The sequence below is a fragment of the Centruroides sculpturatus genome, unplaced genomic scaffold, assembly GCF_000671375.1.
Source record: "Centruroides sculpturatus isolate CEXI.00-Female unplaced genomic scaffold, Cexi_2.0 scaffold618, whole genome shotgun sequence".
Taxonomy (NCBI): Eukaryota; Metazoa; Arthropoda; class Arachnida; order Scorpiones; family Buthidae; genus Centruroides; species Centruroides sculpturatus.
The window spans coordinates 390,925-402,425 of record NW_019385016.1 but is presented as its reverse complement, the minus strand read 5'-3'; the positions used below and the strand labels follow the sequence as shown (position 1 = coordinate 402,425).

The 11,501-nt window shown below is 31.8% G+C and overlaps 1 protein-coding gene across 1 annotated transcript in view; it reads right to left on the bottom strand.

Moving 5' to 3' along the window:
* LOC111633481 overlaps positions 1 to 11,501 on the bottom strand; it is a 34,140-nt gene that overhangs the window by 10,464 nt on the left and 12,175 nt on the right. The window contains exon 3 of the mRNA XM_023378062.1: positions 3,795 to 3,948. Coding sequence (XP_023233830.1) covers positions 3,795 to 3,948 — 154 coding nt within the window. The remainder of the gene's footprint in view (positions 1 to 3,794; positions 3,949 to 11,501) is intronic.

The following is an 11,501-nucleotide window of genomic DNA, read 5'->3' as shown; positions in this document are numbered from 1 at the left end:
TCCGCTATTAAATAATAAAATAAATAAGTATAAAAATAAACATATAAAATAAATAGTAAATATTAAATATTGAAATTTAAATTTCTGAAGTTTTTATAAAAATTGCAGAGAAAAAAAAATTTATTGAAATATTTGATACTTATAATAAAATTGTTTTTTAAAAATGAATTTAAAAATTTTTCGAAGTAGTTGAATTAGTTTTTGATAAAACTTTTGTGGCATATTTGAAAACTCAGATATAGCCATGGAAATTCTGATCAAATAATAATCTCTACTAGATAAATTTACTGCTGAAAAATAAGCATTTTAAAATATCCAAACAAGTCATTTAAAATATATATATAAATGAAAATTTATTTCCTAAAAATAAAAAAATTTTAATTTGTATATTTTATTCTTGAATTCAAAAGTATAAAATAATTCTCTTCATTTTTGAATGATAAGTATTTTATTTCAGTAGACTGATAAAACTTTTAGAAAAATTATTAATAGTCACTAGAGTGGCCATTTCCAAAATTTTTTGAAATTCCTTTTCTTTGTCAAGTTCAGTATTCAGAATTTAGGCATAAAATGTTTTATAAAGTGAGAAACATGCAGGGTCAATCAGGTATAAATTACCAGTTTTAACAAATCAAAATCTCTCTCTCATATGAATGGACATCTAAGTGGATTTTGACAGGGATCTTGCCTTATTTCAGTATGTTTCTTACAATTTGATCCCTTGAAAAACTCAAATTATAAATCTTTATGAATTTCATAAAAATAAAATACTCATTTTTCAAAATACTGTATAATTAGTTTTAGGCAAATCCAAAAAGAACAACAAATTACACTCAATCTTGATGTGTGACTAAATGGAGGGAAGGTGTCAATAGTCAGACATTTGATCACACTACTCATTATTAATAAAAAAATAAAATTATTTTCCTTCCATAATTTTTAATTAATTAAATACACTTATACGCATATAAAAAAATTACAATTTAATTTCAGTTTAAAATCTAATGCAAATTGATCTTATTCTGTACTTTTCAAATATAGCAATAGAATTGGAAATTTCTCATTTTTACAATAATTTAGAAAGTTTAGAAAAAAAAAGTTTGAATCAGAAGTTTAATTTCCTTAACATTAACCACTGAAGTATTTGAATATGGAAAAATATTTAAAATTCTTTTCAATGTTCCAATTTTGGAATACCATTCGAAAGCATTGACAAGAGAATTAAAAAATCATCATCTTTGAACCATAAGCATGACTTGGTCAAGATATATTTGAAAAAACTTTCAAATTTTTGTTTGGAAGTTTTCAAACACATCTTGACCAAGTCATGCTTATGGTTCAAAGAAGATGATTTTTAATTTTTCAAATTTTTGTTTGGAAAACTGTTCTATACTGATGTTTACATCTGAAGAACTTGTCAATCTAAAACTGCATGGGAAAGTATTGTTTTCTGATAATTATTGCAAAAAATAAGTTTCTCAAAAAAAATGCATGATTATGATAAGCATTAACAGAATCTATTATTAACTCAAATGAAGATGCTAAAAGTACTTTCTCAACAGTTTTCCCAATGCTTTTCTTTCACATAACATCCATGCAACTTTCCTGTTCCAATGCCATAATTTTCACAAGTAAAAATAATTTAGTATATATCATTGCAAATATTTTTCAGACTGCATCTAAAAATGTAAAGAAAATCAAATTTCTGAGTTTTCAAATATACTACAGGCTAAAAAATAAATTTGATTAGTTTTGAAAATCATTTTGATCATGATTTATTATAAATTATTTTAAATTTTATTATTTAGTTGCACTTTAAAATTTGGTAATAGCTAAATACTAAAATGCAAATATATTTATTCATAAACCATATGTTCAAAGAAAAAAATATTCAAAATTTAGAAAATATTTGCTGCTAGATAAGTATTAAATAAATAACTAAAATCTTACGTGAATACTGGAAAACATATAAATTAAAACTCCAAAACCTTTAAACGTCCAGTAATACTCAATTTAATAATAAACAAACGTTTTCGACTGTACTTTCGGTCTTCATCAGGTTTAAAAACCAGTTAGATTCGAACCTGTGCAAGCGTAGAACACTGATTATGAAATTAAATTTTGAAAATTAATTTTGAAAAATGGAACATCACAAAACGGATTTTAAAAGAATACAGTTATGCATGTGCATTGCCATGGCGACGGAATGGCATATGTAATACATACAATTATATAAATATATATAAATAAATACACCAAACGGGGATGTGGTCTTTAATTGCTGGAGTGGGCGTCTCCCGTTACCTCATAGCAGTACTTCCAAGCGTGTGACACATTGACTGCATCATTAGCATTAATGCAATTGGTGCATAACCCGGCTTTGTAAATTTCCAGTGCCTCCAGATTTCGCAGGTGTTCCACCCGGTGAGAAAGTTTGATCAGTTTGGCCTCATGTAGGTCAGCTCTTATGCCGGGTTCAGTGGCATATGTTGATAGGGCGGTGGTGTGCCATTTATTAACGATGTCGTATTTGTGTTCCTGCAATCTTTTATTCAGAGCATTTTGTGGACCCAATATAAACTAATTCCCTTTGAAACCTGTTGTCCCATAGAGGGACCATGTAAACACCCGGTGCTTGCTTTTTATTGATTTTGTCTTTGCCACCGCGGAGTAGCCCATATACAATGCTAGGCCTCTTGTATGCAATCTTAGTGTTAGTATGGGTGGCAATCTCCCTGTAAACTGAGTTGAGGTGATGATTGTACTCAACTACCGCATGAGACTGTGTTATTTACGTTGTGTGTTTCGTGGGCCGCTGCTTGTATGTTAGAAGTGTCGCGCGCGGCTATTCGTGATATGTATGCGCAGGCAAGGTCGTGTATCAGGTTCTTTCTATATCCGTGCTGTATTGCTATGTTCTGAATGCGTTTCAACTCCGCTTCAGTGTCCTCAGATGTAGTATGGTGTGTAAAAGCCTGCCTTGTTAGGGCACGGAATGCAGAGATCTTATGAGATGGGTCCGCTGAGTTGGCTGGGATGAACAATGGCCTATAGCATGATTTGTAATGTACTTTCGTTACCACCCTAGTGCCATCAAGTTGTAGGTGGATATCAAGGAAATGCACCTCAGTATTGCTCTTCTGATCCAATTTGATGGTGAGTCCATACAGATTGTCATTCATTGCACTTATGAAACTGTTTATGTTCGGTTCCGCTTTCCATAGAATAAAGATGTCATCTACATACCTCTTGTATATGATTACTACTGGACGTTTAAAGATTTTGGAGTTTTAATTTAATTTAATTTGTATTAAATAATATTTTTTCATTTTGAGTTTTGACTCTTTCCATCCTGAAGGGATTAAGAAGGCCTTTCTTTCATGCCCTCTGTAGAGAGGGACTGGGCCAAACAAATCTAGGACAGATCACTCTGAAAAAAATTTGTTGAATTGCTTGCCTAGATTCAATCTAAGGACCCTGGGCAGTAGGCTGACATCTTAATTGTCTCAAATCCAGCCATCCAAATAATAAATAGCATGTTAAAAAAGCATTGTTTGATACCTACACAGATAATTAATACATGTTAATAGAGGAACAATTCCTCAATTAGCTAAGTTATAACACCTTGTTAATGGGATAAGGATTTATCTGAAAATGATTTAATGAAATCAACAGACGTATGTCATTAAAAGAATAAAAACAAGCCACTAATTTAAATGAACATAAGGTTTACACAGTAGAGTTTATAACAAATGTAATAAAATAATGTAATAATTGATTTTACTAGTTAAGACAAAATTAATAGAATACTAACCCAAACATATTTGAAGTCACATGCCTGATGATCCTTAAATATTATTTTTAAAGAATGACTTGTTGTAGGGACTATTTGTGTAATTGCAGGTGCAATGTCAAATTTTGTTGCTGTATTTACTGCTGTACTACTTCCTATAAAAAACTTAAAATGAATAAAAATAAAAATTGATAAATAACATTTATTATTTATAATATATAACAGGAAGATTGTTGATTGAAATCAAATGCAAAAACAAATATATATAAGAATCATAACAATTTTAAAAATTTTTATNACATTTATTATTTATAATATATAACAGGAAGATTGTTGATTGAAATCAAATGCAAAAACAAATATATATAAGAATCATAACAATTTTAAAAATTTTTCTATTCTTATGAAATATTTATTTTATGATTTTCACTCAGGTTATATTCTTTCAAAACAAAGAAAAATTTAAAATAAACTGTGTAATTATTGTTGTATCAGCAAATGAATATTTTAATTTAATTTAACAGTTTCTATAAACTAAGATTTAAATAAAAAAGTTTAAGTTACTACTTTAATAACATGCTTTTATATATTCTTTGTTTTGAGCAATAGGTTTGAAATAAAGTCATCAGCATTGTTCTATGTGTATTTTGTGGGGGGGGGGCCAATGACAATCAGAATTTTTCTTGCATATTGTCAGATTTTGAATGATTATAAAAAATAAGGTATATCTTATATACAGTACTTATTTCTACTTATTTTTTGTTTTTATACAGTGAACCTTATTTAACAAGCATAATTTGTTCCAGAATCTACTTGTAATGTGAAACACTCATTAAGTGAAACAATTTTTCCCATATAAATTCATGTAAAATGCAATAATGCATTCTATGCAAAAAAAAAAAAAAANTTATGAAAAGTCATATTTTGACATACAGGGTTTGTTCAATAAGTATCAGGACTGATTTTGTCTGCCAATGGGAAAGGGTGGAGGATGGTTTCTATGGGTGGAATTGGTGGTGGGGGATGTCACGTAAGCTATGAGACCAGGCTCAGTTGTCTCCAAGCCTTTGGAGTGTGTAGATCGTGCTTGCATTGCAAGTCAAGATGCAGCAAACCATCAAGCAGTGTTTTGCCATCAAATTTTGTGTTAGTAGCAGATTTGTTCAATTTGAGACTTTGGATCTGATCTGTGAGGTTTACAAGGATGAAGCCATGTCCAGAACACATGTTTTTGAGTGGCATAAAAGGTTTAAAGATGGCTGGCAGATGTTGAAGATGAACAACATGCTGGATGTCCAACAGTGACCTGAACCAATGAAAATGTGGCCAAAGTGCAAGAACTTTTGAGGGTTAGGATCCACTGCATCCGAAAGGAGATTGCCAATACGTGGATGCTCCATCACATAGGATTTTCGTGATGGAGCATCTCGTTGCTAATTGTGTGGGAGGCACAATTAGTGCCTCCCACACAGGTTGCTAGTTGTGTGGCCAAACATAACATGTCAACGCTACTCCAATCACCCTACAGTCAGATGTGGCTCCCCTGACTTCTTTTTGTTCCCTCGTATCAAAGGAGCCTGAAAGGACATCATTTTGGGATGATTGAGATGGTCCAAGCTGCTTTGACAGGGTGCCTGAACAGCCTTGCGGTTGCCACCTTCCAGGAGGCGTATGAAGACTGGAAAAACATTGGCAGAAGTGTATTGATGAAGGAAGGTCATATTTTCAAGATTATTAGTTCACAGTACATATATCTTCAATAATTTTTTTTTATGACTTCAATCCTGATACTTATTGGACAAACACTGTAGGTCAAGTATGCAGAAACTATGTTCTGTACTGTACTGTACTGTACACACAAAATTTCACAATCAAAGAAAATGTACTTAGCTTAATTATTCTTACATATTTAAAGATGTTTTTTAAATAGAAAAGTTGTGTGTAAAGATTTCATGATCATTGTATCCATCAATCAAATTTAACTTTATTACAAATTGAATAAGTTAAAATTCATAATAAATTTTGAAAAATAATTTTTATAAAACAAAATATAATATTAATTTAAACAAATAAATAATAAAAAAAATAATCATCATTGCAGGAATGTCACATTGAATAAAACCAATATTTGAACTTTGAACTTACATTTGAGTTATAAATAAACACTTGGCTTTATTTCCATCATTTTTAGTTGATATGTGACAACAGCACATTTCGGGCATCAGTCAACTAAAAAATATAATTTTTAAAAATATATATTATATTCACTTAATTACTGCAACAGGTAGCATATTGCACTTGCCTGCATGGAATTGAAAGTGTTACCCTACAAGAAGTCTATAGATATTTAATTTTCCACAACTAAAACTCCAGTTTTTTTCATTTCTAAACAGTAGTTTCTTAATTCTAATAAGTGCTCTCCAGTATTCGATGGATAAAACCACTGCACACCGGTAATTAGTTCGTTGTGGATTCTGGAATCACAAACAGACTGCCCACATGAAGTTTTCTCGGTTTTCTTCAGGTTAGTAACACCTAAATAGGGCCCAGCTTCCCATAAAAGTCTTCCTGGGATACATCCTCCCCTCAGCAGATAACTTAGGTGTCACGTTGTAACCAGGGCTGTGGAGTCGTGGTGTTTTAGTGAAGTTGGAGTCGTCAAAAATCCCCCAACTCCTTTTACTTTCCCAACTTGTTATGTATATGAAAAATGAAAAAGTATTTGAATCGTGTCACATTTGACCCTCCGAGTTTTTTGCAAGTCTATACATTTGGGAGATCTCTCAAATCCAAAAAATGTCAAATAAAGGAAAAAATTCATGCGTGCGCACATATGTTGGCATCTAATTTGTTTAATTTCTTTACTCATTCTGAAATATTGTTTAATACTTCAGAACAGAATAAAGTTTAAGAAACAAAATTTGGCATAGTAGCATGTGTATAAAGGGCATTAATGCTATTAAATTTTGGTTCTTAATTAAAGGTTGACAGGGTAGAGACAGAAGGGGCCATGTTCATATCACCAGTGTGGTCAGAATATTTTACTCATTATTAGCATTCACAATCTTATAATTGAGATGGGTAAATAATAATAATTCCTCTCACGGGGTAGAGGGAGAGGGTTAAGGATTACTCTGAAGAACTGTTTATACTGTACTATTTTAGATGTAGTTTTTTGTGCTTTTGTGAAAAATCAAACATACTTTTAGATCCATCTAAAAATTTCTAATTAGTCTCAGAAGAGGGGGACCTAATTCTTGTACCCAGTGAAAACGGGTAAGAACAGCTATAATCTAATAATCTTAAACTTTATTATCACTACTTTTTTGCCAAGTAACATATAGCTCATCTGCTAGTTTTTTTTTTTTTATAAAACTTGTCTCTACTCTCAAAATTAAGCTTGAGTTCCAATATGATGTGATACTCCGAATTTTAACAAAAATCAAATTGTCAATGTCGTCATATTGCTCAAAAATTGTCCTCCTCAGCTACCAGAGAAAATCTTCACTTACACTTTCTCGATGGCAAACGCAATGCATTCCCAAGATCTGCTAACCTCTTAGCCGGGCAATATTGAACTGATATCATTTTTGACGGCCTAAAAAGTCAGTTGCTGCCAGTCACTCACCCAATCATGTTGACTTTAATGCCTCTGAAACGGACCATACTATTAACTCTGACCCAAACATTAGTGCCTCTGAAATGGAATACCTTGTCATCACCAAATTGGAATAATTTCATCTTAGACATCCACATAAATCTGAGATTCGCTCAACTTCAATTCTACTTCCGGCAAGTTTACCACAACATCTAGCCATATATACCTTGTCCAGAATTGTTCTTATCCTCTCCTGCCATGAGACTACAACCAGATCCTTCAACTTCAAAAAGGTATTTATCAACATGCAAACCACTGTAAACTCTCTCTCTCAAGAACCATGAAGTTAGGTCTATCTAAACCTATTTTAGCTCTATTTAGTATACTCACAATCAAAATTGTATAGAATGTATTTCCTATGCTTTACAAATAAACGGTTGTTTTTTTAACTTAGTCTGAGTATTTTACTTCCGGTACGCTGTCTCTCAACCCAAATTTAGATCCTGGATATGATTGTCTGCATATGCGGCTGACCGCGTGACGGAATCAACATTCCATCTCAGCTACTGTTCAATCGCAACATGGTGGTGTCAGTCCTGACAGGGCATCAAAGAGGTGCTGACCCACCAGTCACAATGAGTATAGATAGAAAAAGGTAATGTTACAAAATATGAAGGTAATGTTTACTATGCACTAGAAAAAAAAAAAAAAAAAAAAAAAAAAAGAAAAACACTCAATTCGCAATTAAAGATGCGTATTTTTTTTACGTTTCCATCCTTTTAAACAGAAACAAAGAAATTGTCACTGTCGAATTTCATTAGAAAGGCGGCATCTAACGTGTTTATACCTAATAAATCTTTCTAAAAAAACAGTTATCTAGGTGTTTTTTGAATGCTGATGAGACAAAGAAACAGTCTATCATTTCTTAGTCCTGATATTTTTCTAGCATCATCTTACTATTGAATGGATATCAATTAACTGCACGCTATGATTCTTCTAGACACGTGCCACTACATTCAATAAGAAAAAAACTAACCCCGGTTTTTTGAAGTCAAACTCTTCACCCTTGTTGAAGAAGCTATTGAACAGATGTCCTCTAGGTAAGAAAAAAAATCTCACAATAGAATGAATGATTTAATGATTGTATTCAGCTTACGAATGTCAATTCTTTCGTGAATTGTTTACTTTTAAATATTTCTTTAAAATATTTACACGAAACAATGATGTTAACGCCTAAAAAATTTATTTGGTCATCATAAATAATATCTTTAATATTCACGGCTGTAATATAAATGTTTTTTTAAAGGTTAAATTCAAAAAAATGCCCTCATAACTACATCAAAAACATCCCCTTACATCTGTAGCGTTAAGTATAAAAATGTCAAACACGCAGATTAATTAGTAAGTTATTTTTTTAGAAAATACCGAATAGAGGTTTTCTTTGCTCAAAAAAATATTAAAGATTTAAAAAAAAATAACTTCGATACCAAAAATTAAGTTTTATATGTAAATATTATTATAAAGCCTGTAAATGTATTTTTAATGGATTNTTGAGCAATGGCGATGTCGAATGGTGACATTCGGTAAGTAATCCTACAATTTTTTATTTATAGCGTAGTTTATACGGATTATTTCCAAAAAAAATATATGTATTTTGGAAATGTTGAGTCGGATTAGTCTAGAATCGATTAATTTTATGGAAGAAAACCTTTCAATCAGCCATAGTCCGTAAACTTGACACGTGTCGGGCTGTGATTGGAACGACTCTTAAGAAATTGGATTCCTAAAGAATGGAACGTATCTATATCTTATAGGGGGGGGGGTCGACTGTATACTCATATTATATACAACATTTTTATTAAACTAATTTGTTTGTGTACAAATATATTTACTATTTTTATTCATACATGCTTACCAAATACCATTGCCACCATCAAACAAGTCAATAAATGTGAATTTATATATTCAGAAAGATGTGTCAAATTAATGTTTAATTACTTTTTTAAAAATAGTTTTATTTTGTATTTTTAAAAAATAATCAGAATTGTTGTCATTATTACTTTCCTGGCAGTTATACAGTATCTTCCTATAACAAAGGAAAAGAACGATCAACAGTCAAAAAATGACTTTCCAGATTTTTACTCTTTTGGACTCAGGAAGCCTTGAAATGTAGAGAAGTGCAAAAGCATTCAGAGTTTTTTCTGTATGCATAGATGTTAGAATGTGTACCAACTGATTTAGTTAAACCATTTTGAAGCTTAATAACTCCTGTGTTAAACCATCTGACTCCAATTCAAAATCATGCCTCCCATACAGTCTAACATTTGTACATACAGAAAAAAAACCTGAATCTTTTGCATATCTTGACATTTTGAGGTGTTCTGAGTCAAAAAAATGCAACAATTTGGGGTGGGATCATTTTTTGACCAATCACTACACTTTTCCTCTGTTATATATAACAGCCGGAAAAGTAAAAATTATTGAATACATTATTGAGAGTCTGTTCGTCCCTCACATAAGTGTTATTTTAAACTTTAATTATTTTGAAATTCCATCGTCTAACTTCGATCTTTTTATCAAGTTAGGCTAAAATCCATAAAAATTATTTCCCATGGATTTGGTTCCTTGTTGAGGAGGATCCATTTAGTCATTAATGCGTCACCTGGAATGTTCAATAAAATTCTAGTATTGCACGCTAGGTCCTTAACAGCAACCTCCTGACCTGATGGAAAAACCCAGAAGGAACCCCAGAATTTGAGTGTTGTCCTCTTGATTTGGCATCAGAAGTCGTCCTCCCAAATTCTCTTCCCAAGAATTAATACTGTGACAAAGACCGTGCCTCTTTAAGGATATCTTACACACATCCTCACCTCCATGCCTCCACATCAGTGCTCCTGTTACCAGACACACTAAAGACTCAGAACAATTTCATCGAACCTCAAACATTCCATCGACGGTTTATCCAGTCATCGTAAAACAGATTCGACTCAGTTAAAAAGGTATTTATCAACACGCAATTTGTTTGTAAACTCTCTCTCGAATGGCCTAGTAATAATTAAGGGGAACTTTAGTCATGCTTGATATCGAGTATATCTGTATTTTCTTCTGTTTTAATTAAAATTGTTATTGTTAGTTAATATGGAATCCAAGTGAAATCACTTCCTCGTCTCTCTCCTCACCTCTACTCCAAATCCAACCGCTCATCCACTACTGCTCGCGTGACGTAAAGTCATGATTTCCGAGTCCTGCAAGACTGTGGTGTCACATCCTGACGTGGTGTCAAAGAAACACATTTGTATATTTATATAAATATGTGTCTCTATGCGGTCACACATATTTATATATTGACTATGTCATTACTTAGAGGAGTATTTTAGCTTTGAAATAAAAAAGTTTCTAAGGAAAAGTCCGAGTCGAGTAAAAATCTACCAACTCCACATCCCTGGTTGTAACCAAATAAACCAAACTAATTCTAACAGGCAATTATTTAATGTGGCATTGTCACAATGCCGGGCTGCAATTTTTAATCATATTTTTAGTTTAATTTAAATTATATGCTCTCCACCTCAAATTAGTAGTAGATTGCCCTTGTACATCATACTTTTCTCTAACAATAGAGTTGTGCCAGTCATCTATCTAACTCCTTTTGGGGGGGAAAATGTTTGAATCGAAATAACACAACTTCCAGTTTGCATCAGGGCCACCTGACCTAAGGTTTCCATATCTGGTCTTGTCTTTCATCTAACTTCATTATCAAAATTAAGGAAAGACAGACAGATGACAGTGGGACTTTATAGGTCTACAATTATTTTCAAATTACAGCACAATTAGGAAAAAATATGATGAGTTTTATAAAAAAAAATTGTAAATGCTAATACAATAATGAGTAAAATTATCATCATTAAGTCTGACCCTACTCAAGATATGACACATGATCCTCTTTATCTCCCTCACCCACTGAAGCTTTACCAACCAAAATTTAATAGCATCAATCCCTCTAATATAAAAACCTCCCTGTAAAATTTCAGAAATTTTCGAAAAGAAAAAAAATTATTTTTTTCTTATTCTATATACTGTATTCTTTTATTATTATTCTTATTATAATTCTTA